Here is a 27,067-nt window from a genome sequence, read left to right on the forward strand (position 1 = left end):
CTGTTTCAACCACGTGCGAGCGCATGTGCGAACGCTGCATGCTTGACTAGTTTATCTTGGATAGGAAGATTACCTTCACAACACATCATGGGTCCAGCACGATCGTGACATCACAGGATCAAGGTCTATAGTCTTATTGCATATTTCCATGTTGGTTGTAAAAATACTGCATTAATGCTTGTTTTTGTGAAAGAGAGGAAAACCTTAACTGTATGTCCAGCAGATAAAAAATTGAGGTTAAAAGCGCGATGTCATTTCAACCGAGAAGCGTAGTGCAAACAAAGGAGATACGTGCTTGTGTTAGTTCAAGCACAGGTTCTCATGGTAATGCCTTTTACATACATAATTGATGCATTCGCTTATTCCATTGCAAATGGATAGAAAACAACCTTACCAGACTGTGCCACACTTGCACCTAACAGCAATATTTTGGTCTGTGCCATGCCCATAGCTTCCAAACTGGACTCCACAGGCTCTTCGGTCAAATACTCTCTAGAGGGCGCCCTTTCGGCACCGCCCAAACCTTCCCACGAGGCCTTGCTTTCCGACCCGCCCCTTGCCGTGGCCGGGAGTAGTAGTGCAGCTGCAGTAGGTGGTGTCGGGGCTCCAGACTTGGGTATCTTGAAAGGAAAAGGTTTCAATATGTAATTTTGTAGTTCATCGCCAGTGGCTAATTGTGGTGGTGGTGGCAGCAGCTTGCATTTTGTTCATCGTTCTTCTTTCCGTAATGTTTTCTGCTTGTGTGATGTGCGCAAGCTTTACCCGGCAAACCACATGTATAATCGCTTTGCTTGTAATTTTCATTGGTTGTTGTAAAGTTTTGTCTTAGAGAACCAGTTTTTGTTGTGATTCCTATCTGTAAAAGTACATGCATGTACATGTAGTTTGTTTTGTTTGTGAATATACATGTACATATGTGAGAGCTACTGAAAAAACTGGCAAATGCAAGTGCCTGGTTACTGTTGAGCTACCGATAATAAGAGAAAGGTTGGCTGTCAGTTCTGACAACTGAGCTGAATTCTCATCTTCAGATGCTTTTTTTTTGGCCGTTCTTCTTTAATTTGTCTGTTCTTGGTTATTATTCTAACGTTTTGTGATGTTTTATCTTTTCTTTTCACTTCTGTTTTTTACTAAATTATTCTTGCATTTCTTCTTGTTGACAAATCTACTCTCCACCCCAGTGACAAGACCTCTGTGCTTCAGTTGTAACCGTTCCTTATATATGTATGCATGCATTTTCCCGCATCGCAATAGATGTTGTGTCTTGGTTTTGGTGAAGTTCAGCCAGTGATCGACAAGTGTATCATCATTATTCAAGAGATCAAATCTGAGGCTAGTGCCTTTGATGTAATAGAATTTCTCATGCTTGTGCAGTCGAGTTACCAGACCAAGATGGTCAAGGTGCATGATACACCAGCAACCAATGCAGAACTTACTGTATTAAACTAAATTGCTGAAGAAAAATATTATATTGATTTTTTTTTCAAACGAGTGCCCTGTGTACAGCATGAAAGTGATAAAAATCTGTACTTTTCATTTGCTGCATATTTTAATCAGAAGTTTGTTTAAACATTCTTGGCATGATGCTCTCAGATGACATGAAGGACTTGGACTTCAACAGTGAGGAGGAGGACCTGAACCGTGGCAACCTGAACCACTTTGCTGGGGAGCTGCAGAGCTTCAGCCGTAGCAGTGAGCACCACAGCGACCTGGAGGACATCCCGGAGGTGGATGAGGACAATGGGGTCAAAGGTCAGAGCAGGGCACTGGCCAGTGAGGAGGGACTGACCTCGCTCAGCGACATTGCAGCTGACTATGTGTTTGACGGTGAGAGGGGTTATGGGTTTCCTGGCCTCACGATTGCCTTATCACTGAGAATCAGTTGACCTGACGGTTCTAAATGGCGAAGCCCCCTTCTGATCAAATATTTCAACTCTATTAGCATTTTCACTAATTGGTTTTTGTCATTTCGGGCTTAACTTAGTCCAGCTTGTCTAGCTTGTAAGCAGGGGCCAATTTCATAGAGCTGCTTAAGAACAATATTTGCTTAAGCATGAAAAAACCTTGCTTGACAAATCACATTAGCAGCCAAAACTCCATGTGATGTATGTTGTTCTGGAATGGTATTCACCTGTCTTTTGGTTAGCATGACAATCACATAGATTTTGAGCTGGTAACCTTTGTTTTTTAAGCACGTTTTTTTGCACTTAAGCAAATTTTGTGCTTATGCAGCTCTATGAAATTGGCCCCAGCTTACCATGTAGTCCAGTCCGTCAGTAGTCAAGTCTCAGACTATGCAAAGATGGTGTGACAAAGATATCCCCTTTTTGCTGGTCATCTCATGTTTTTAGTACTTGAGACTAATGTCACAAATTGACTTGTGACTGACTTTTACTTGGGATAGACTTCTGATGGACTAATAATATGACACATTTGTAGAGCACATTTCAGCACTAGCAGACCCCTGGTGTGCTGAATACCATATTATCCATACTGCACTGGTGGCAGAAGCTGGGGGAGGGGCATGCCCCCCCCCATCCTAGCAGGTCCCTAAATGGTTGGGACTTAATGAATCAGTCTATTAACTGCTTATGTCTGGTGGTTTCACAGGTGCTCTTCCCACTCTGAAAATTTCCCCTTCCGATTGAGGACCTACAAACATTTCTATGTAAACTAACCCATTTCAACTTCTAGGCGAGTGTTACAACCATTGGTGCAACCATTTCAAGGGTTACCAAGAATTACATCAATTGGAATAACCTACTCTGGCCTCACAGGTACTGAAATATGCTCCTGGGTGGAGAGAAGTCTGGGCAAAGTGACGTGCTAAAGGTGTACGTTCACAATGTATGCTGCATCACTGGCTTTGGACCCCGATCCTATGATCAGGAGTTACAAGCTGAAATCACTAGGCCACAGTGCTCCTGAAGGGAAAAAAAAGAAAGTGTGGAAAGACTTTGGAGTAAACCTTTGGAATAATGTTTGTCCTTACAGTCCCCTGTCCCAAGAAGCTTACCCTGGAGCGACAGCTCAAGAATAGCATCATCATCTCCTGGCTGCTGCCGGACACCATCGCGCCCGCTGACGTCCAAGAGTATTGTGTCTACGTCAACGGCCAGTTCCGGACGGCCACCAAGTGGGACGCCAAGACCAGGGCACTTGTAGAGAACATCAAGCCCCTGGAGACTTACCGGATTTCGGTCCGGACTGTCACGTCCAAGGGCACGTCGGAGGACGCCGCCTGCACCATCATGATCGGAAAGGGTAGGTTGAGATCATCGGATATTGTGGGTTTAGAAAAAGGCATTTATGGTATTCGTTGGCACTCAGGTTTGATTAGTGAAGAAGGAAGATGTTTTAAAATGTTTTCCTTTTGGTTGGGTTGGGATGGGTTGACGATTGTCCGATGTTCCTTTACTACAACCAAAAAGCATACAGATGCGAGCGATGAAAAGAAAAAGTAATGACAAACCTGGAGTAAAGTTTCTACTTTGATTTTTATTGATATTCTGTTCTCATTGATACCTCACAGATGCATGGGCTGCCCCGACCGATTTGAAGGCATCCAACGTCAGCCCAACCTCAGCTGACATCAGCTGGTTGCCCGGCAACAGCAACCTGGCCCACCAGATCACGGTCAACGGAAAAGAAGTGCAAACAGTCAAGCCCAGTGTCTACAGATACACCTTAACAGGTAAGATGAAGGGAAGATGTTACGTTGAGTTCTTCTTCACTGAACAAATTATTGCAAATGGCTCAAACATGCAGCTGCTAATGACATTGCCAGGGCCATGTTAAATAGAGCAGTACCTACGCGAGTAAGGGCCTTACCTGCATGATTTCACTGTTGAACATTTGATATGGGTAATACAAAAGGCACTCCTGTGTCAGAGGTTATGTGCAAAGGATTCATACCAAGATGGCTGACAGCAGATACTTAACTGAACACTTTTCTTATTCCGTGTATAAGTGGCAGTCGGTGTGTTTGTGTCTGTTTTGTCAGACAGTACCGATGCTGCCCTAGTTGCATGCGTATTGTGCTAAAAAGCTCCTGGATATCCGTTATTGTATATTTGTGGTTTGACTCAAGAGGACGCCATTACTGATGTGGCTCTGCAGGCTACAAGTATGAGTTCTTCCACCTTGAGGTGGGCGTGCATTTTGGCAAGTCTCAACACCCTATTAGTCGTGGGTACCACCTTCCCACGAGTGTTTTGTTGCTGCAGTAATGACTTGTGTTTCTGGCCGCCAAATTAGTCTGTGCTGGCCCTTATAGGCAAATGGCAACGGATGTCTGTAAACCATGTCTCCCTAATGTGCTCAACCCCTTCAAGCTTCTTGCCAATTTAAAAAGTGATTTGTTGATGTTCTCTCCCATTTTTTTTGACAGGTCTTTCCCCACTCTCTGTCTACCGCATCAGTGTCAAAGCCAAGAGTCGGAAAACATCACAGGATGTCAAAGAGAAGCTGGCCACTGAGATAGAATTCAAGACACTGCCTGGAGGTGAGAACAAACCCCCAGAAGTCACAAACAAAACACGACTTGCTCTGAGAAAAATGCCACAAGTCACCACAATAGCTTTTAAATGTTAATCACTCATCTCTGAAAAAAGGTTTTGAAAAGCTCTGATGCCTACGTCATGAAACCGTGCTATTCAATGATTCTTAAGGCATAGACATATTTAACCTAGACTGTTTTTAAAAGGAATTTTGACACATCATATGAGAAACAAATTTCCAATTAAAGCTTTTTCGCATATTTGTTGGACACCTTTCCAAAAATGTGAAAGACAAGATAGTATCTTAAAGAATGATTGCCAGTAAAAAAAAAAATTAAAGATATCAATTTATCTTTTTTGTCCTTCACAAACTGTCATGGCGCAAAATGACAGTCACTTGAAACTGATGAGTCACTCATCTGGTCATCTGGTAACTTGTGACTCACTGCACAGCATGTGATGCACATGAGGCAAATTAGGACCCCACTTTGCATCATCATTTTTGTTGTGAGAATCTTGGGAATTCCTTTCAGATTTTGAGAGGAGGATGCATTTGGTGCAATAGCCTACGGTATATAGCTTACGCATCACATGGGGTGGCATTCCCTTTGCCACATTCCCTGCTGCATATCTTGCGCAGAGCTGGTAATGAGCAATGCATTGTGGGATGATCGATAAACTAAAGGTTTGCCTTTTCCCTCGTAATTAATTTGTATCTTTTCTCCTGATTTCTTTCACCTGTGACCAATGTTCATAGTTATTTTTTTTCTGTTTGCAATTTTTTTATCACACCGTAAATTTTTTTTTGGTGCCGTGCTTGTCCGTGTTGGAAGCAGAGCCGAAACGCTCGAAAAAGAAAAAGAGGAGTTTGCCTTGTAAGTACACGTACACCTAGATGTCCCCCCCCTGCAATGATAACCTACTCCCGTGTATGGTGTACCGATACAGATTGCTTTCTCTGATTTCAGTGTCCGTTTCTTGATGTTAATAAACCGAACAACTTTTGTGTGTTTTCCTAGTCATACACATCACCGTTAACGAGTCCTATACCAACGTGCTTGAGTGTGTTAACGTAGTTATTCAAGTTTTTTGTTTTTGAGTCCTCCAGGGGGTAGGTTTAAAGCAATGACCATTTGTCAACTGCGGATTGGTTTACATTGGTAACCTGCGCACAGAATATGTCCTGGATACCAGGCAATATCGATCTGTGGTTGACAAATGGTTGTTACTCAAATATTCCCAAGTATGCTGAACTTTAAGGTGGGTTAGCAGGTGTCAAACCTATGTTAAAGAAAGCATTCAAGGTAACTGTACAGCAGTATATTTGTGTGTTGGCATACAAATAACAAATGTGTAAGAGCGCAGTGCCAAGAATATTTTCAGGGAACAGTCACCTGGAAATTCTCTTTATGAACGAAGTTTTCTGGTCCTGAGCTGCGACTGAAGTTTTGTCTGTCTGTGTGGAGAACGGCGACTGTGCCTACCGTGCTCATTGCCCATTGCTATATTTAACGAGTTCTATTTAACAGTCCACCATTGAATATGCCGAATAGGTCAGTGATGTGATCAACAACCCACCAATCACATGGCAGAGATTTGTTCCAGTGTTGTTTAATAATTTTTATTGCCATTGGACGAGGTACGCGTAGAAGAGTGGTGCGTAGAGCTGTAATTTCTGTCCTTTCATCTGCCTCCCATTCAACCTTTTGTCTCAATGTCACTATCTACATGTTTCTCTGATCTTCTAAATCAACAAGTACATGTGATAGATGTAAAGTGTATGCCATGTGCAAAAAGTCCAGTAAGAGTATGCCAAGTACTGGAAATTATTTAGGCATATCTTATGCATTAATACAAAGCTTTGCAAGTCCTCGTAACTGTGTCCGGCCTGCCATGGGCAAATCCACCATCCACAAGCAGTGGGCACCAGCAGGCTGGTCTAATCCACACATTAATCAGGCATGCACCTTTTCCTTGGATCAGCTGAGTTCCTCGTTTTTCACTTCACACTCACGCCATTAAAAGTTGAAAAACACTGTACAAAGTCTTGTAAAGAATGGAATTTCCTCTTTTTCATCAAAGTCCAAGTTGCATGCCTGATTGAGCCGATTAGAAGCTGTAATTGTGGTTGCAACGCACTCACAAGCACTTTCTATTAAGCTTGACACATGCGTGCATTCGGTAAATCACGACATCCTACTGGTCGAAGAGGCATTTAACATGCGCGTACCACCTGTCCACGAGTGTTGCGCCACTGCAGTATTGGTTCGTAATTCTGGCTGACAAATTACACAACTCTTGCACAAACACCCATTGATCAGTGGCACATCTGAACAGGCCAGTATGCACATGCACAGACACAAGAACATGCCGCATTATGAGCGTGATTTAAGCCCAATATTGTGGTTGCTGGACTAGGCTAATGCTCTGCTCTAGCTGAGTCTTAAGTAGTTTGGCATATCTGTACTTGAGCGGTAGGTTTAATAGGACAGTTTTACATGTATCTGGCAGTGTCTTCTTTATAGAGTACCGAATTGGATACGTGACACTCGCAATTTTGTGTGTAAGAGGCATCAGTGCGAGAACCACTTCGGGAACCAAAACGTGCGCTTACTCCATTTGTTTGTACAGCACTTCCTGGTTCTAAACGACGTCACACTTCGGTACTCTATAGCTGTTGCCTTGTCCGTACATGGTTAATTTATTTTCCTGTATGTACGTAACAGTGGCTAACTAGAGTCTGACATTGTTGAAATTGAAATTCTATCATTTCAGTCACATATTAATGCTCTGGTCCTCAGTTTTTGTAAAGTAAACATCACCCTATATTTTGTGAATGAAAAACCACGCATGCCTCCTGTAGCCAACAAACAACACGGCGCTGTTTCTTTTAGTGCTGGTCCAGTACTTGCAGATAACACAGGAAGTCTTGTGCAGACAAAGACAATATGACAGTTCAGTTTGTTTTGTTTTTGAGCCTCAGCCGTTGTTGCCATGAGTGGATTGATGTGCCTGTATTATTTTTTGTAATCAAGATAGTCAGACTGTCAAAGATATTCATTTGAAGTAGTAAAAATTGTTTAAAAAGTGAAATTATCCCTGTTAAAAAATTTTGGGATTTTTTCCCTGAAAGTTAAGTCCTAGTGCATCATGAATATTCAAAAAATGGTTTAAGGTAGCAAGGATTTCCATACGATCGTGTTTGAAACTCGTTAAATTCTCAAGCAGAGCTGTGCCTGTGTTACACTGTTTCAGATCCCATGATGGATATTCAGGGAATGGTGGGTGTGTCCCATGTAACTCCTCAAGGATCTGCCAGTCGGAATAGTTCAATGTTTGGGCTCTCCTTTGTCATGAGTGCCTTTATGTTTCTCCAAGAGATACTATTTACGTGGCTTTTCAGAATTTGTTAGCATGAGAATCAGACGAGATGTAATGGCCGCAAAAGGTGTAGTGAATATCTCTCCGGACCAATGATTCTAGAGGGTTCAAGTTCCAGTTGCATTAATATCATCAAGATCATGGATAGTTTAACCTATCTGTAGGCCCTACCTCGTTTTCATTGTGGCCATTTCGTTAACTGGCGGTCAGTGGAAAAAAGTGTCACTCTGAATGTTGGTCAAGTTTTTTGAACATACATGTAGTCTTTACTTTTTTGGTCCCCCTTGTCAGGTCTTCCTGATGCCCCACTGGATGTCCAAGTCAAAGCAGGAGCCTCACCTGCCATTTGTGTGGTGGAATGGCTACCAGTAACCATAACAACGTCGGGGCTTTCTAATGGTGCTGTGGTTACCGGTTACGCAGTGTATGCCGAAGACACCAAAGTGGCTGAAATCCACTCCCCCACAGGTTTGACCACAAAGTTGTCCTCTGTTGGGAGGGGGGGTCATTTGAAGAAAATTTTGAATCTCGTAAGGCCATAAGTATTGAAACAAGTCCAGAGAAAACCTACATCATTATATTGGCATTGTAGTGTTTTATGGAGGTTTATCTAAAGTTCATCATGTCTTTTGTCATGCCATTTAAAATTATGTTCATATCTTCATTTTTCATTTTGCAGTTTTTCCTCTTTGGCTTTTTTTATAGCAATGAAAACTTTTCTTATAACCAGTTAGAGGGGGGTAAATGTGTTCTGTTCATGATTGAACACATTATCTTTACATTGGAAGGGTCAGTGATATGAGTTCTGCTTATGTGGGAACATATTTTGTGCAGTTTTCTACCCCTAGTCAGTGTATGATAACTAAGAAAGCAGATAGCTGAGGCAAACTTTGTATCCACTCATCTTCCTTTTTGTTCAAAGCACTCAGTGAAGACATCCTTCATGGTTAGAATTGATTTTTTTAAGCACCATAAATCAGTTTTCTAGGGGGACTTGCAAACACCCAGAAGGTAGTCCATCATGATCATGTCCCACATCGGCCTTTGAACAGTGAACAAAACCACCCCCCGCCATTTCCTGTTCTCAACTTTGAGCAACTCTTTTCTCTCGATAGCGGACAAAGTGTCGGTCAGCCTCAATAAGCTGAAGCTTCTCGCTGCGCGGGACGTGGTGGTCAGAACCCTCTCCCCAAATGGTTTCTCCATCGACTCGGTGCCGGCCCGGATACCACCTGTTCTCCTGGAGGAAAGGCGTGGTGAAGCCACACTCCGAGCAATGGAGGCTAAGGTGATTACTCTCCAGCCATGCAGTGCATGGCGTGTCTTATTTGTCATCCACCCAAACCTTAACTCTTCAGGCTTTTTAATTACATGTAGGTCTCTCTCTGAATCCTCCACAACTCTGTTAGTGTGCAAGTGACCAATGGCTTATTCTGTTTCCTTGATCAAAGGAATTATGGCTGTATGCCACTGCCGTGGATATCCCAATTCTGTGGATGTCCACTTTAAGCTGAGGAGTGTTAGGTAATCGCAACAAACTGTCTGAAACATGGAGCTTTTTGTGGCATTTGATATCAAGTTGAGTTTATGCAGTGGCATCGCCATGATTTGAAACATAATCCCCAGTTGAAAAGTTAAATTGTTAATTCAGTAACAACAGTCAAAATGTCCCTGGCTCTATAGACTGCTTAGGATTTGGACTGAAAAATTCCCTCATGAAATCTGTTCACCTGTGTAGAATGCTAGAGAGGGACCGTTAATGAAATCAATCTATTCATTTTTGATACACAAGAGCTTTCTTTCTACAATATGCTATATAGGATATGCAAAGTGCTTTGTAGAACAGTGAAATACCCACCAGACTGGTAGCCATGCATCTACACAAAATGCCCTCTGTAGGTCATGCACGAAGGAGATGCATTGTGTGTAGACCTGTTTTGAACTTGATGGGCCAATTCAATTGGTGGCACAGTCCGTAGGACTTGGATTAAGTCTTAATTTGGTCAAGAATTTCTATTTATAGTTTACAGCAGTTTAAGTGCTAGAAATTACATGGATTACTTTGATCACATCTTGTGTGATAAATCCCCTTTTCTCGCAAGCTTTCTCCTCGGCGTAATTCCCATGGCGGACACCGCCTCACTAACTACCGCAGGAAGAGTAGGCGCAGAGTGAGTGGCTAGCGATAGTGGTGCTTCTACCCCCCCACCCCCTGAGAATCAGGATGACGTGTGAATGCCGTGTTGTGTTTCTCTTTTTACCATTTCCAATTAACATTGCATTTGTCATCTGCCCATCTCTCAGCACAGAGTCACCCACTGCTCTTCAAGTCAGAAACATTGTAACTGTTTCTAAGAGTTTGCCTCTAGCTTTCACTAAATGTAGACACTTGGGTCATTTTATTAATTTGGGGGTTAAAAATTGTGATATTTTTGTGTACCGTTCCACCTGACCTGTGTAATTTGACATGGAAATATTACTGAAATTGATTTCAAACTATTTCTATTTGTTTGGCAGGTTATTTGCCTTACTTTATCACTCTTGGAAATTAGAGAATATGCCCTGAACTTACAAAATCATATGTTAGATGTGATAGGGACGTAAAACAAATTGGACCCCTAATTTATAGAATGACCCATTTATATAAGTTTTATACACATATTACGTGGAGAAAATTTATTCCAAGACTGTTTGTAGTCTGCAAATGGTTGATTTGTGCCACACTAGGTACTTGCCTACAGTCATTTTAGATGCAGAAGTTTTAGTTTAACTGTGCTCAAATCCTACCATGCATAAGCTTTAAATAACCCGTAATGTAACAGCCTTTGTCACTGTGTTCAGATTGAACTGTAGACTAATGTGCACATGGTTCTTGATCAAACTTGCTCCAATACCTTATCCCGGTTTTAACAGTATCAAAGTTGAAAAGGGGATTGAAACAAAATGGAGTCAGTTTTTGTCTTGACAAGAGTACAAGAAATGAGACTTTGTGGAATTCTTCAGTGGATTGTTCTATTACACGCAGCCTCTTTAATTTGTAAATTTAATTTCCATTAACCTCAAGAGCATACAGTTAGAAACAGGACATATGCTCGAGATGTGCCAACTCAAACCGTTATTATTGCATAATTTTTTCCAGTCTTCACACCACTGCAGGGTTCGAAATTTATGACGGCTATGACGGCCAGTGCCGTCAATGCCCTTTTACTTGCAGTGGTGCCCCTCGGAAAATTGCATTGTCCACGGCCACTTTTGCTGTGCCATTGTGCCCTTTCCCGTGAGTTATCAAAATAATTAACAATAAATTCAGCCCAGCGCTAGCGCTCGCCGGCCATGCCGGTTGGCGAGACCATACCACGAGCGATCGGGCTTGCACAGCCCGCATGGTATACGGCCACATTGCCTTCACTCACGCAAACGCGTATTCACAAAATTTCTAAAGCAGCGAGCTGTTACTATAGTTATGCACACCCCCTGCGTTACAGGCCAGGCCACGTGTGTGCTACATGGACTGTCCAGAGGGGGTAGCGTTGACTGTTCAACTTCATGTAGCAATGAACATCGTGCGTGCTAGCAGTCGTACTGACCGGCAGATTGTTGATGAACAAACCATATACAAAATCATTGCAATAACACACATAATTGTACATTATGATCTACATCATAGCTTCTCACATCTAGGAGTGTCTCCAGCTACGATTTAGCAAGATTTAAGAGATAAACAAGACATATAGCCCTGTCGAAAATGTCTATTCCTTCTAAATTGTTTAAGGAATAATTTACTTTTAAAATTGTTGTAAGATTTCTGATGCTTTTCATTTGAATCTGTTTGAAACAAGCCTCCATAGTGCAATGTTTCTCATTTAAAACAAAGGAAATTTTCCCTAACTTTTTGTGAATTTTGCATTTGAATATTCAAACTTGAAAAATAATATTCGAATATCGGACAATCGATCGAATATTTAGTTATGTGGATATTTGGCACAGCCCTATTTGTCATTCTTGCCAAGACTTTTTTTCTTTTTTTGGTGTTGAAACGTGCACAACTGTCGTGAGTCTACAGCTCAGAGACTAAACTTGTCACCACAGTTACACGTTTGGATTGCTCTTGCACTGTGTGGAAATCGATCATGATGTGATTTGCAGGGGAGGAAACTTGGGAAATACCCGAGAGGATGGATTGTGAGGAAATTTGCTTCTGCAACCCCTTGGCAGTGAAGTATTTTCTTGCAGCTTGCATTGCATTCAGTCTTGGATCATGCATACATCCCTTTGTGATTGCTCTACGTAGCCATCATCAGCTCCACCAGACTTCTGATCTGAGATTGACATGAACGGAAAGAGTTGATTGAATGATGCATTCTTGTGTGTGAGTGCGTGCCCGAGTTTCCTCTGAATGATGTGATATGGAGCTTGAAACCGTCTGTTGCAAAACAAACTCACTCATCTCGTCATATCTTCAGTAACCATCATTTTCTTGATATTGCCATCACTGCTAGCTGTAAACCTCCCCAAAGTGCCCTCTGCGGCCAAGTCATGCAAATCCTTGTGCTTGTTTCGGATTGAGACGATTGTAGATTTTGCATCAAGCGTCGTGCAGTGTGATGAAAAAACAGCATGGACAGTTGTTGCTCATTTGTAGTGTCTCTGTTCGCAGGTGTGCTGATTTTTTCCCCCTCTTTTGACTGAATCTTGCAGTATTCCCATCCGTCCACCATGTACCACGGTGCGGAGGAGGAGGATAGCTCCACCCACAGCTCCAGATCAGAGGACTTACACCATGCCCATGACAGTGGCACCACGCTGACGAACACCAAACCACCAGCTGCAGCCAGCAGTGGCAAGGCCGTAGAAAATGCCACAGGGAAAGAGGATCTGGTCAAGGTGAAGCTATTTCTGCAAAGTGTAACCACTTGGTGGTTTGGATGTTTTAGGGAATGAATGTGAAATGAAACAAGTGGTAGCTTGCGGTTCTGCACTACTATGCGCCCAAAACCTTGTTAGAACCTTGTAAAACCTTAAAAGACAGATACATTTGCAGCCTGCTTAAATTCTCATTCCCCACTTATTGGAGCTGATCACGTTTTTCCCTTCTCTGTCTAGAAGGCTGATGCGCGAGTCCCTCGGGAGGACTACACCTCAGAGAGCGAGCGTTCAGAGCTTTCGGACATTGCTGAGGAGGCCGAGGAGGAGCTGTCGGACTTTGCCGATGGGAGCCTGCCGGGCCTGAGCGATGAGAGTGAAGCCAAGGCCCTGAAGAAGATGAAGCGGAGGGAGGACGAGCAGAAGAAGGTGCAAGAGACTCTGAAGGTGGGTGGAGGAGTGAACCGAGAGCTGGAGGAAACGTTGCCAATCCTGAACTTCTTACCAACAGAAGTAACAAGCGTATGTCCCATACGGAATGAATAGACCTACGACAGTGATGTCACAACTTATTTACAAATGCATTTTGAACGGCTGTGCAGTAGGATACGATCTATCCAGCTGCCTTGGAGAGCGCACAACTAAGTCAAATGCTTTTAGTTGAAATACAAAACAGACATATTAACTGAACTTTTTCTAGGAGCTTCGCTAGTTCAGTTTTCAGACAGAGAAATCTGAATCTGATTTCCTTGCACTCTTTATATCTTTGCTCAATTAGTCAGCATTGAAAGTCCGTCACAAGTCATCTAGGTTTGAGTTGGGGCACAAGCAGTTGATACGCATTGTGGCAAAGGCGCTCCTTTGTTACTTGCCAAGGGACTTTTAGTCCAACCTAGTTCATTGTTTTGCAAGGGACCCCAACTACAGCCCCGCAACTGATTTTGTCGGATTTTTTTTTCCTTTTGGAAAGAACAAATAATGAAGTACATCATTATCATAATTATTTTAATTTCTGGCATTGACAGCAAGTATTCCTCAACTGAGCGTCCTTGGCACTGTAAGCTTTTAAGCCTTGAAGAAACCTGTAGCTATAAGACAATGAGAACAGTTATAGTTTTAGAGGTGGGAGGAAACCCCAGAGGAATATTCTGGGTAAGGCCCATTGAATCAGGTAGGGACTGAAAAACCCAATCCACAGGTGGTCTGGGCTGGGAATCGAACCCGGAACCACAGAGGTGGAAGGCGAGGAAAGAACCACTACACCAACCTGACTCTCCAAAGGGGAGTCCTGCAACACCAGAATACATCTCCCTCGTCTAATTGTTGGACCATTATTTAGACATCTCTGTTCATTCCCAACTGACAGTACAGCCGAACTAGCTATGCAACAGAAGCTCTATTCCTCAGTGATTATAACATTCTATTCCACAGTCAAAAGAAATTCCCTTCACTCAAAGACGATGCAGGATTTATTCAGGTGTTGATTTTGCCCAGATATTTGTAACACTGTGTAAAATAAGTAACGAGGATTCACGTCTAGGGAATGAAAATAGTTTCATGAGTTGACAAACGAAATGTTTCCTTTTATCTCACATTTTGTGAAATTGTTATTACCACTGCATTCTTGAACACTGATTGTATGATACCCATGTTATCATTTTCAAATCCTCCTCACAGTACAACGCCAAGCCCGACATTGAACTGGACACAGACCCCGAGCTGGAGAGCCTGAACAAATCAGACAAGTGCCGGCCTATCCAGGTCATCCGCCAGCAGTGTGACTTTGATAGGGAGGCGGAGCAGTCCCCCCACAACCAGGTCCTGGAGCCGGTGCCCATCAAGCAGACCAGCCAGCCAGGCCAGGCCGTGCCGCATATCGGTATGGCGCGCCAGCCCTTTTTTCAAGCCTTAGCCTTATTTCTGTTTTGGGCTTCAGGGTCCAACCAACATGTTCCCTCACCTTGAAGACTCTACCTTGATACAAGTTGATATTTACTGAAGGAATATCGGCTCATTTGTTAAGAAAGCAAAGATTGGGTGTACTTTTAATGGCAAGAGATCCATATCTGGCCAACACCTATTTTGCTTCCAAACATAATACTTTCTATATCACCTCATATTTTCATTGAAGATAAGTCCAGTCTGTAAGTGGAATTATCTGAGAAAGGTTGTTTTTTGGGTCATACTTGTCAAACTCACCGATGTTTATCAAATTTTGAGAATTATGGTTGGCAGATATTGAACTTTTACCCTTTTAATCCCCATTTCTTTCACCATCAGTTGGATTTATTAAAAAATTGCTGTAAGAAAGGAAATAACTTATCAGGCTTCTCTCAGTCTGCAGAACATTTTCTAAATTTTCATCACTTTGAACATTACATTTGAGAACAAATCTCATGTTTGTTACAGAAATCACCCAAGATGAAGCCCGCAAAGCAGCTGCCTCTGAAAAGCGCTCGGAACCCACCGGTCAGCCGTCCCTCCCCCAACAGCCACTGGCCGCACCCGATCCTAAGTCCCGCCCATCAACGGAGCAGCCGCCCCGCCCCAGCTCCCCCCGCAAGAGCAGCCTCGGGGAAGACCTGCAGCCAGCAGGGCTGATGAAGCCTTCAACCTATAAAGACTACGATGCCAAGTCCAACAATGACAGACAACGAAAGCTGTCGATAGACTCGCGCACGGACGAGACGGGGACCTATGAGGACGAAGAGGACTACTCAGTGAGCGAGGGGCCCGAAGAACTGTTTGATGACAGCGTGATACGCTTTTTTGTGGCGTTGTATGATTATGACCCGACTGCCATGTCCCCTAATGTTGACGCAGTGGATGAGGAACTCACCTTTAAGGAGGGAGACATTATCAAGGTGGGTACAATAAACGGCAGTGCTCCAAGCTCAGCATATGTTGACATTGTAGAGTAGTTTTGGTATACTTTCCTTCATTCCAATATTGGAGAATTTTTGTTATTTAAATTACTCTGAAGCCATGCTTTTAACTACTTACTTGTTCTACAGGGTATATTTCCATTGTCTATGTTGGAATAATGACATGACAGCAAAGTATTTTGATATGGTTAATCAATATACGGGATATTTGATATTTGTTTTTCTATTCAATGAATCAGAAAACAGGTTTAGAAAGTAAAAGCTTCCTTCTTAAAAGGTAAAATAGGTATAAACTGAAAAAGGGAAAATTGTTTTGCCAAAAATGTAGAACAAACTTAAAGGTTGGAGTTAAAAGATACAAGTGGCAAAAATATCCTCTAGACTTACGTAGCTTATTATTGTAAATATTAGCCTACCTTGCATGAAAATAGCAGACACAAAATGCTATTCATGTAATCAAACCATAATCAGAAAGGAAACAATTAATCAAACGTAAGCCAAAAGTTGCAGACCCGGGGGTAATGACATTTCTTGACATTGGTCATCACCCCAGGTGTTTGGGGACAAGGACGCTGACGGCTTCTACATGGGAGAGCTGAATAGCCAGCGCGGTTACGTCCCTTACAACATGGTGGAGGAGGTGGAGGGACCGGAACAGACCCCCTTGAACCCACCCAAGAGGGCCAGCACGGCCACATCGGGGGATTCCCCGGACAGGGTGGGCTACACCAGCAGCCTAAATACCACCACAAGCAGTCCAGGTAAAGCCACTATCATGCCAGTGTCCACTGTCATGCCACTCATGCGGCAGCCTGCACCATGCCTGACGTATTGCATGTTTCTAGGAAGCTCCTTCAGGCACTTTTATGCAGTTCTGAAGGTTCAGTGTTGATTTAGAAGTTGCACCGTAATCCTGAGAGCATATCTTATTTTCTCCCTTTGGGTATTCTTCAGGTCTCTAGGTCGCAGTGACGGGTTTTGTCTAACACTAAATGAACAGAGGGGAGTGTGAAATCTCCCTTCAACATTTCTGTCATGTCGAGGCATGACGGAAATGTCATGCCTTTGGGAGTTTTTCCAGTGATGTCTTACAGTCATGTTGACAGACATTTTACAAAAATGTGAACTTCACCCCTTGACTTGTGCTTTTTGCACTTTGGCACACAAGCATGCGCTGTAAGTTTGTGATCTAACAACAAATCCCTATGTTGGATAGAATTGAAACTTCACAGGTCTACTCATAATGCATTTATATGCATGCCAAGGTTTCAAAGATTGGCATAGCCAAGATCTTTTGGAAGGAAGGATGGTTCCCCCTTTCTTGTATCTGTGAAATCAGCTCTTTTAGGGTTAAACTAGCTACAGTGAGCGTAACATTTCCATCTTTGTTTTCATACAGAAGGTTATTTGTCTGGCCATGTTCAGGCATGAATGAAAACAGTGTTCTAAAGGCACTGGAAAAAACCGCACGTTCATTTGCCCTGAAGGGCTGTCTAGTTTTGCTTCTCAAGAGTGCACAAATCATCCACGACGACTGTGATTTTTTTTTTACAGGGGCAATACTTTCAAAGTTGATCAACTTGTGAGCAGATTAGTGATTAGGTTTTAAGCATTTTGATGCAAATTTCTTGTTCGTCTCTCCCGCACTGTTCCCAGCAGTGCAATTACTCCACAGCCCCATCAATAGCTTTCGCATTCCTCCTGATGCCAGGCCCCAGAAGATGAGGGCGCTCTTTGACTACAACCCTCAGGAGCTGTCACCGAATCCCGACGCCGAGGCAGAGCTGTACTTCCACCAGGGGGACATCATTGTTGTCTTTGGGGAGATGGACAACGATGGTTTCTACTTGGTGAGTGTTCTAGTCTGGAAAGCAGAAGAAAGATGAAGTTTCTAATCGGCGGTGTGTGTTTGTGGGTCGTACGGGAACCAGTCACTGTATTGAAGTGAAGCATGAATATCCAGATGGAAGATAGCGTGCAAGAAAAAATGTGTTTAAATTGTTAATTCTGTCTTACCTGTAAAAAAACATTTGTACTCAAGCAAGAAGTCTATTTTAATTTAATTATAGGATTTTGCCCTCACTCAACATATATTCATAAACACTGTATACTCAGTGCATGTCCAAGAGCTTGTTAAGACGTCTGCACCAGTAAGCAGGAGGTTGTGGGCTTGAGTCCCACCCGAGTAAGCTTGTGAATTTTTCACAAGGTCTTCAAAAAGCAATGAATATATGGTGTTTATGAATATACGTCGGGCAAAGGCAAAAACCTGTCATGAAAATTAACATCTCCCTGAGCGCAAAGCACATCTTGAAAAAGTCTGGTTTATTATTTCTCGTAGCCAGACTTGTGTTGCAACAAAATCTTTCAAAATTTATCTATTTTTCTTCTCCTTTCTTTGGAAGGTTACTATATAATTTGTAAAGTAGGTTATGGCAACCTGGTGTCATTATATGGAACAAGTTATTAAGTTGAAAAGTGGCCACTTTGAGGATGGAATGTTTGGTGATGCACTGGTTTGTGTACCCCTCTTATTTTGAATCTTACTCAGGACAACAGATCACTGTACTGCCAGTATAACAAGAGCAATGTCCAATGACTTTTTCTCATTTGATACATGAATCCATTCAAATCCACACCTTTCTTTTTCAGTACTTCAATGATTTTTTTCAAAGAATGTGCTGGATTTTGATAGATTCAAGAATGAATTTTGCAGTTAGAAGTAAACAGGTTTTTTAAATGAAATGGCATGGTGTAGATACTTTTAGGGAAGTCAGTTTGTGTGTAATGTTTGAAATAAACAGATCTCACACAAGAGATACAAATCGTCTTTTTTATATTTTGTCTGTTAATTAAACAAAATGCAATAATTACTCTCCATCTTTTTACATTCCAGGGTGAGCTCCATGGTCAAAGGGGCCTAGTGCCTTCCAACTTCCTTGAAGCCATCGGTGACACGCCCCGTCCCGAGTCTGTTCCCAGCCCCCAGCCCTACAGCACACCCACCCACCAGCCATATAGCCCCTCCCACCAGGCCTACAGCCCGTCCCCCAGTCGGGAGAGCCGAGGTAGTCGGGGCAGCAGGGGGAGCTACTCCTCGGTGAGATCAGATGACAGGCAGACACAGGTGAGAAGGGAGAAAATATTACCAAGTGCTAATTAGGAATTACATCTCTTGTGTTCTCTGGGGAATTTGCTTAGGCACGAAAAAACCTTGCTTGATAAACAAACGTTACCAACTCAAACTCCATGTGATTGTCATGCTAAGCAAAAGACAGGTAAATACTGTTCCAAAACAACATACATCACGAGAAGTTTTGGCTGGTAACCAGATTTGTCAAGCAAGGTTTTTTCACACTTAAACACATTTTTGCTTAAATTAAGCAGCGCTATTAATTTGGCCCTTGGTGTTTAATAGGCAAAGTAACAGAATCGATTTCGAATTGACACTCCCATATCTTGCTGTTCATCCCAACTGTTCCCTGTGATTTGATCGACCTCGGAGCCAGACTTTGTCATGAAGAATACATTGAACAAAAGGCCCAGTTTAAGAAATGTAAAATGGAAACCCCCATTTGAAAATATGCCTTGGAAAATACCTGCACCAGAATCCTGTTGGAATAGAAGTACTCTCCCCTCAGTACTTTGATTGAGTGAGGACCATCAGTGCCGGAAGGGTCACAAGCATTTAAGTGGGGACAAAGAACTTGGTCCCTTACCAGGAATTAGACTGGGTCACTGGTGTATATACTGGAAGGCGCTTGTGTGATTGCATAGGGGCTGAGAGCGAAGTTTCCCACTAGGTGTGTGTGTGCAATCAGATGGGTGCCGAAAAGCTCAGTCTTTTATCAGGAATCCAACTGGAGTCAATGGAGTCTGAAGTTGCAGATGTAGCCAGATAGGGCACCACCACGTTAACTTGACAGCTACTGTTTTAGCTGAAAATCATTTGATTTTGGTTTATCTAATTGATTTAATTTGGTCCAGAGAACCAAAGACACATATTCCGCTTAATCTGAAAAGAGCAGATGTCTATACTGTTGTGCTTGGATTATCAATCATAACTACATTAAGTCTCTTCAGTGAATAAAGTAATTATCCTAACCGTTGTCCGTCACATTTTCCTATAACTTCTGTGATTTTGCATATCCGAAACTTAAGTGAAAAAAGAAGAACTACCTGTATTAAGTTGGATGCAAATCTTTCAGCACCACACCAATATTAGTAATGCACTAGTCCTGGCCATTTATTGTAGTCAACCAGTGTTGTAGTTGAGACCAGCACAAGACAAGACACAAGACCAGACACAAGATCAGTCAAAAAGGAGGTTAACTGCGGCAAAGGAGTGCCGTTGTTGCAGTGCTGAATAGCTTGTGACTTTACGTCAGACTGGAATTCTTGTAATTGTCTTGTGATGTTCTTGGAGGGTCTTGTGATGGTCCTGAGAGATCTCGACTACATCACTGCAGTCAACATATTTTCCTGATTGGTTCATCTTCCTAGCCGTCCATGCATGTTTTGATCCATCTGCTCTTTTGTTCTTTGTTTTGCTCTTTTTTTACTCCCGTTGCCTTCATTATGCTTGCATTGTCATCACTACCTCCATCATCATCACATATTGTAGTCACCAAGAGCTAGTGGGTAAGGAAGGCTCTGTAACACTGCTAACCCTGTCTTGTAAGCATGCACGGCCTCAGTGGTGGCAAAAAAAGGGAGCTAACAGGCAAACAGCATATCTGTCTTAATAACCAAACACCAAACTTTTTTGTAAAGAATGGGCTACCAAAGTGTGATGTCAGTTGTAAGGGTGTTGGTTCTGCACATTGACTAGTCAGCTGAAATGGCCGTCGCAAAAGCATGGGGTTTTGATTGAGTGACTTTCATGCTCAACCATAAACCTTGGCAACTGACATAAGATGCCATTTTCAATTTGGCTGTCCAGTATCATGGCTCTGGATTGATTGATAAATCCATGTGTAGTGATTGGCAATACTGCTGTGATGAAATCATTAATGAGCAACTGTTGCTGTGGCTTGTGTGCTTTTGGAAGTGGACATGTATCTTTTACTAACATTACTTACAGGGTGTAGTGCAGCCGTTTCAAAGACCCCCTGATCTTGCCTTTTTCCACTTGATGTCTTTTATGTGAGCTTGCATTTCGATTTTGAGCGAGGACTTGTTTCACAGAGGAGAGATCTCCTCCCAGTTTTTGAGGGAATCGGTAAATTTTGATGAGGGTCATGGATCATAATGGAGCAGGGTCATTCCCCATTTTGTCTAACTTGCTTCTGTAAGTTTTTTTCTGGGAAATGCCTATTAATGCAGTGTTTGTTTCTGTCTAATATCTCAGCATTAACTGCAATGGCAATCCAAATCTTGCTTGGTTTCTGCTGTGAATCCATAGCTTTGTTTCATTTTACTTCGTTTTTCATCCTAACCACTTTTCTCCTCTTGCCACAGTGAGTTTTGTATTAAACAATCTCGCTTTTTTTGTTTATTAGCTCCAGCATACACGACATCAGGAGAATGGAGAGGCCCCAGTCAAAGGTCGGGAGGTGAGGTCTAACTCAGATGTAGCCGACCAATCAGGGGACAGCATGGGAACTCCAGAGCACATCAAAAAGAAGAAAGGTCTGCTGTCCAAGGGAAAGGCTCTCTTCAAGAAACTGGGTGGTGACAGCAAACAGAAGCACAAGTGATGGCATTGGATCTGTCATTTAATTCTGTATAAACTGCTCACTACTTCTGCCACCGAAAAACTGAAAAAGAATCCCTACCAACCCTGGAGTCGAGGCAGGCAAAGGAGAGCAAGAAACTGAAATGGAAGTGTGGGGTTTGGTGTGGTTTTCCTGCAAGGAAGCACAGTTATAGCATCAGAGATGTCCAGTTTGTTTGCCAGGTTGCGCTGAGGAAGCTGATGAATGATGCCTGCACCCGAGGAAGTAGAGGTTGTCTGCTACCGCTTTTGTCACCAAAACTTGTAGGGAGTGCATCAGGTACATCGAAAAATATGAAAGCTGTTCCACACGAAGGGTTGGATGGCAACAATGAGCAAAAACACAAATAACAGAGTTTGGATTCCTCAGCTGCCCTCTCAGAGACTCCTGCGTCAACTGCCAACAGCTTCCTTCCAAAACAGGGAGCCAGGCACCAGAAGGTGAAGTAACATAAAAGTGGAGGGTTTGTATGAGAAGCAAGGTCTTGTCAAAAAAGTGGCGGTATAGGCAAGGAGTGTGTAGGTTGCAATGGCAGTTGCTCAATCTACCACCAGAATTTGCCGTCTGAAGCAGGAAAGTTAGCCCCAACTGAGAGGGGAGACGCTGGTGCTGTGATACTGCGGATCAGAAATCCGTCTGTCTGTTACTAGATGCAAGTAGGTTTACCTGTTTACAAATGGTGCTGAGTAACTATCCAGACTTTGAAAGTTCTGAAATGTAAGAGTTGAAAATGTCTGCTCATCACAAGAGGTTTAAAGGCTTGTTGATCGCAAACAGAAGATGTGGTTTTGATGTGTTGCATAAAAAAATGGAGATGTTTTGGCATACAACCTAATTTTTCAAATTTTGTATTGATTTCTGTTCATTTACCCACGGATTTGTCACCACTTACATGATGATTTTAAGTGACAATGGCAAAATGTTCAGTTTTAGAGGATGGAGGAAAACTCGGATAAATTATCCAGGTAAAACCATGGGATCATGAGGGGACTAAAAACTCATCATCCTGGGTGGGATTCGAGCCCCGGCTGCAGAGGTGGAAGGCAAGGGAAGAGCGACTACGACCTCACTCTTGTAGTTTACCTGTCCCGCCATCTTTTCAGGAAATTTCACTCCATTCCAACACATTTCGGTTTGGGTCTTTAATTCTTGTGCGGCAACTCTGGAATGTACCTGTAGTTTGATGCTGCCTTGCCCACGCATTCAATAACTTCATACCGCTCCAGAGATCAAGATAGTTGTTGAGATGGGGGGGGGGGAAATTTGTTGCAGTCATTCGTCGTTCTATTCATTCATCTGGAATCGATCTGAGCATTCATTTAACCCTCCTATGTTAAAGTCACACTTTGGGTCAGTTGGTAAACAGCAAAAAGATGCACAGCTGTGTCACATTGTGCACTGCACCAACAGACCCTCACAGGAATATCAGATTGCACTTTTGTGCTGTCCAACAACCGTTCCTCACTGTTTCATGTGCATCATTGTACGGTAAACCAAATGCAGTGAAGTGGACTGCACAACACAACATAGCCTGGGTCATTTTGTGCCGGCAACCAACTGTGTACACACTGAACCTGGCCATATTTGTGTTCCATATAAAAAACACGTGCAAAAGAGTGACTGGGCATTCTTGCATATTTGTGCTGCTAAGCGATAGGAGGGGTAAATGTCGTATATTAGATTGAATAAGCATGAAATCTTACCGAATGTTTCTCCCTTTTCAGTATTTCAAGATGGTGCTGTAAAATACTTGTATATAGATAGATTGGTATATTTATGGTTGTGCCAGTTGGTTGGTTACTGTCCTCTAAGGTCTGTTTCACCCTGGAATGCTGAGACATGGGAACCAGTTATACTTGACAACTATCTTGGAGATTTTGTCCAGCATTTATATTCTGATAAATTGTACTACATATAAAGGGTCTATCATAATGCCAGCAAAATGAGTAGACCATTTTGACGGCCACTACATACAGTATTTATCTCTACATTGTAAAGTATAAGGTATTTGTTGTATTAAACCTGGCTGCTCCACCATCTTACAAGTCCATGTCATTTCTGTATTACAAGGTTTCCTTGATTCAGTGAGAGTGGCTCTTTGCGGCCAATTTGTCAAAAACTGCTTAGCAGACTGCTTAGGAGACGTAGTGAATGCAGAGATTGAGTATGGTGTTATCAATTTGATGGGTACCAGCTGTTTTTCTCTGTAGATGCTTTGTGAAATTGGCCCTCAATTTGCCTCGTAAATATCTCCATTAACTGCATTTGTCAGTGATATGTAAATTGGGCAGGGATTACGAATATGTACAGTCATTCCTTATTTGAATATTCATTAAGAGTGTAAATGTTCATGAATTGTACATAATAGCCTAAACAAATTTTAAAAGTTTCTCCCGTGTCCATTTATGGTCATTAAGGACCGTTACATTCCAATCAACTTTGTATTTATTTTTCAATCTTTAATTAAGAAATATAATGCAAAATCTGTTTTATGAAGTCAAAAAGAAAATAGGAATTCACTTTACCTATACTTCATCCTACTGATTAAAAGTAGGATTGGTTTCATTTTGATTTAAATTTAAAAAAAAAAACAGGGGATAATCACATTTTTCCATTGTTACAGGGTTTGCTTGTCTAAGTGGCTTCATGTAGTAGTGCATAACTGAAAAAAAAGCTTGGTGAACATGCATACAGAAATGCATACTGACCAAAAAGTAAAAGTTCTGTTTTTGTGGAGATATTTCAAAATATGCACATTTATCCATGAATTCTATCAGTTCTTTGATACATGTATCTGCATTGCCTTTGAATGGAGAGATGGTGCAGATGCTTTTGAATGCAAGCAACTTTAGTTGTCCTGCATAGTTGGTACTTGATAATGCTAGCTATTTACATATTGATTTTGAAGTCTTCCATATTGGGTTGGCAAATACACGTATGTTGTACATTTCAAACTTGTGTATACTGAACAAAAATATCTATGTTATTTTTCAAATAGTGTGTGTGTTTGTGTCTGTAGAATGGCATTATCAGTTTGGTGAAAATGAGTTTTATTTGAAGATAAAATTTGTTGGATTGGTTTTTGTTTTTCTTCTGGCTTTGAATCTTAAATTTGTTTTGGATAAATTGTGTATGAATCATGTTTGGATTGTGAAAGCAGTTGAAGAGACAAATCAAACCTGCCAAGATATTCAGCACAAGACTTTACCCTTCACTGACAGAATCAATCCATCCCCCAGAGATTTCTTGCAGTTTGTACAAAGAAGTTTTTACAGGTAGTATCCTGGGAAGGACTTGATTCTGCACTAGCCTGCTTACTTAAAGTAGATATTCTTGTAATCACAGATTCCCATATACTGTTGCACGTGATCAAACAAAGCACTATTTGGGTTCGCATGGGAAATGTGCTACTCTGCCATGGGCACATACATGTAGTGTGCTGTCTTGAAATAACCACATGATACATAAGCATATTTCTGGCCAGATCAAGGGTATCGAGAGTCCTCTTTACCCGTTGGTCATACCGTCGTACTCCTGCCCTTCACATCTGGAGTGTACTCATGGTAATGAGGCTAATGCTGGAACTCAGCCAGAGAGAACCGGCCATCTTGATGGCAAATCTGTAGATTCGCAGATTGCTCTGCACAGTCAATTAATGTAATTATCTGAGATTCAATCAGTGCAGTGCTGTGATGATCAGTACAGTTTGGGAAATAACCTTGATATTGAGGTTCAAGAGGTATCAAAGTGCCATATAAGTTCAACAAGGTTTAATAAACCCTAATAGTTGTTTTGAAGGTATTTATTCCTTAGGCAGATAAAAATGTCGAAAAGAAATGCAGTAAAGACGGTGGCTTTATATTGAAATGTGTGGTATGTATTTATGGGGTTGGGGCTTTGGCACTCTGTTTGGTGTTGTGCAATGGTAGGAACCAGTTAAAAAGACACATTTGAAAATATTTATTTTCTCTGTTGCTTTCTCAAAATTTGGTCTACAATGCAACTTTCAAGAGTTGATAATTATGAAATAGCAGCAACAATTAACTATGCTATCTGTGATTGTGCACAAAAATGGCATTTGTTAAAACTTCCGTGGTATTTTACATGTTTATGGGATATTCTGCCATAAATACCAGCATATAAATAGCTAGGACTGCCTTGTATTCCTGAAGTTTATACGCCAGGATTTGGATAATAATATGTCTTATTAATGAAGTCTGTAAAGAGAGGTTTTATGCAGTTGGCTTAAGTCCCCCACTCAAGGGCAAGATATTTCCCACGTTTGTGAGTTTCCCCAATGCTTCCTGTGTGCAGAGTATGTACTACATGTGTCTGTAAATAGGCTGAGTCTATATTGAAAATTCTATTCCAAACTTGTGTGTGCCGTCAAGTTTGTTTCAGTTTGAAAAAGAAATAAATATTAATTATATCTTTATACTTTAGATGTATTCAGGACAAAATCTATTGTTTGCAGTAAAGCCATACCAGGCCTTGATGGGTAGGGGGATCAGCTATCCTGCTTTTACATTGAATAAAACAAAACTTTTTTAAAAAAATGAAATAATCATAGTAAAATTTTAAAAAATGACACCATTCTATATGTGTAGAGGTGCATGCAAGTGTACCAGCAAAAGTGTAATGCATTACCTATGTGTCTGCCTGTGTGCAACAACCGGACATATAAAAAAAAAGAAAAAGAAAATCTGACGGGTCTGAACCCCCCCCCCAACAAGTCCTGGATCTGCCCCTGTAAATGGTAATTTTTACCAAATCAGCAGTCATTCTGGCTAAGGTTATACAAATTCGGGTACAGCCCAGAACTTTCAGGCAACCCTTTCCTATTAGTTTGTTCTTATTGGATCAAGCTTGACACATTACACTTGTCGTCTTTGGTTGTTGTCCGTCAAAGTTCTTAATTGATTATCTTAGATTTTCAGATTTTTTTTTTACTTAACTCCCACCAAACATTTTGTCCTGATATGTTGTTGCCATTACAAAGACATTCCTGTGGATTTCCAATAATTTTTTTTTTGCACTGATATGTAATTATGAAACCCAATTTATGGACTTTTTAAACAAGGTTTGAGATGTCCACCCTAATCAAAACAAGGCTTAATTATAAATATTTACTTCATGAATTTTTAAGAATAAAACATGCTGTCAAAGAAAATCTGTACATCTTGCTTTTTGGTTCAGTTGTTGGAGTAACGACACAAAAGTGGAAAACCATGGATGGGAAAATTTAACTGCAAATACATGTGAAGTGTCTTTTATTACACAAACATAAAATTAGATTCACAAACATGTTAATTGTACATGCAGCAGACGCAAACTGGATAAAAACAGCCTATTTGAAAAACCTAAAACTTTTCTTTCCAGAAACCTCGTGTCGTCATTGTTTTAGCTCGTATGACCATGACCCCTGTAAAGGTCACACATTAAGATACCTGTGCCGCGTCTTCCAACTTCAATGACCTAGTCAATTTGCTTCTGATCTTCTTAAAGGGTTTTGTAATCAAATTTTTTCTCCAAAATGTACCTTTTTGTGTCAGTTGACCTGATTGTCAATTTTGATTTCGCTATTTCAAAGTGCTTTTTACTGCAAATGATATTTCCATATTGATGAGCAATACTGTTGCGTCATCTGCTCTCTTCATTGCTGATTCACTGTTGTCACGTGCATAGCAATAATAAAGCATCAATCCCTCTCTCAGAAATGTTT

The 27,067-nt window shown here is 41.6% G+C and overlaps 1 protein-coding gene across 18 annotated transcripts in view; it reads left to right on the plus strand.

Moving 5' to 3' along the window:
- Positions 1 to 26,521, plus strand: part of LOC110985335 (peripheral-type benzodiazepine receptor-associated protein 1-like) — a 184,018-nt gene extending 157,497 nt beyond the window's left edge. For 9 of the 18 annotated variants that reach the window (XM_087141261.1, XM_087141267.1, XM_087141265.1 and 6 more), the window contains 17 exons: positions 452 to 634; positions 1,594 to 1,827; positions 2,995 to 3,264; positions 3,533 to 3,694; positions 4,391 to 4,504; positions 5,336 to 5,374; positions 8,172 to 8,348; positions 8,996 to 9,168; positions 9,983 to 10,051; positions 12,579 to 12,764; positions 12,984 to 13,190; positions 14,421 to 14,622; positions 15,153 to 15,607; positions 16,182 to 16,389; positions 17,285 to 17,478; positions 18,525 to 18,755; positions 21,130 to 26,521. In XM_087141261.1, the coding sequence (XP_086997387.1) occupies positions 452 to 634; positions 1,594 to 1,827; positions 2,995 to 3,264; positions 3,533 to 3,694; positions 4,391 to 4,504; positions 5,336 to 5,374; positions 8,172 to 8,348; positions 8,996 to 9,168; positions 9,983 to 10,051; positions 12,579 to 12,764; positions 12,984 to 13,190; positions 14,421 to 14,622; positions 15,153 to 15,607; positions 16,182 to 16,389; positions 17,285 to 17,478; positions 18,525 to 18,755; positions 21,130 to 21,327 (3,302 nt within the window). In that variant the 3' untranslated portion in view covers positions 21,328 to 26,521. The remainder of the gene's footprint in view (positions 1 to 451; positions 635 to 1,593; positions 1,828 to 2,994; positions 3,265 to 3,532; positions 3,695 to 4,390; positions 4,505 to 5,335; positions 5,375 to 8,171; positions 8,349 to 8,995; positions 9,169 to 9,982; positions 10,052 to 12,578; positions 12,765 to 12,983; positions 13,191 to 14,420; positions 14,623 to 15,152; positions 15,608 to 16,181; positions 16,390 to 17,284; positions 17,479 to 18,524; positions 18,756 to 21,129) is intronic. The other 9 variants (XM_087141273.1, XM_087141274.1, XM_087141275.1 and 6 more) reach the window with 7 other exon arrangements.
- Positions 26,522 to 27,067: the final 546 nt, after the last annotated feature.

Source organism: Acanthaster planci, linkage group LG09 (genome assembly GCF_054643075.1).
Source record: "Acanthaster planci isolate LZ-2023a linkage group LG09, COTS_SCS, whole genome shotgun sequence".
In the NCBI taxonomy this organism is placed as follows: Eukaryota; Metazoa; Echinodermata; class Asteroidea; order Valvatida; family Acanthasteridae; genus Acanthaster; species Acanthaster planci.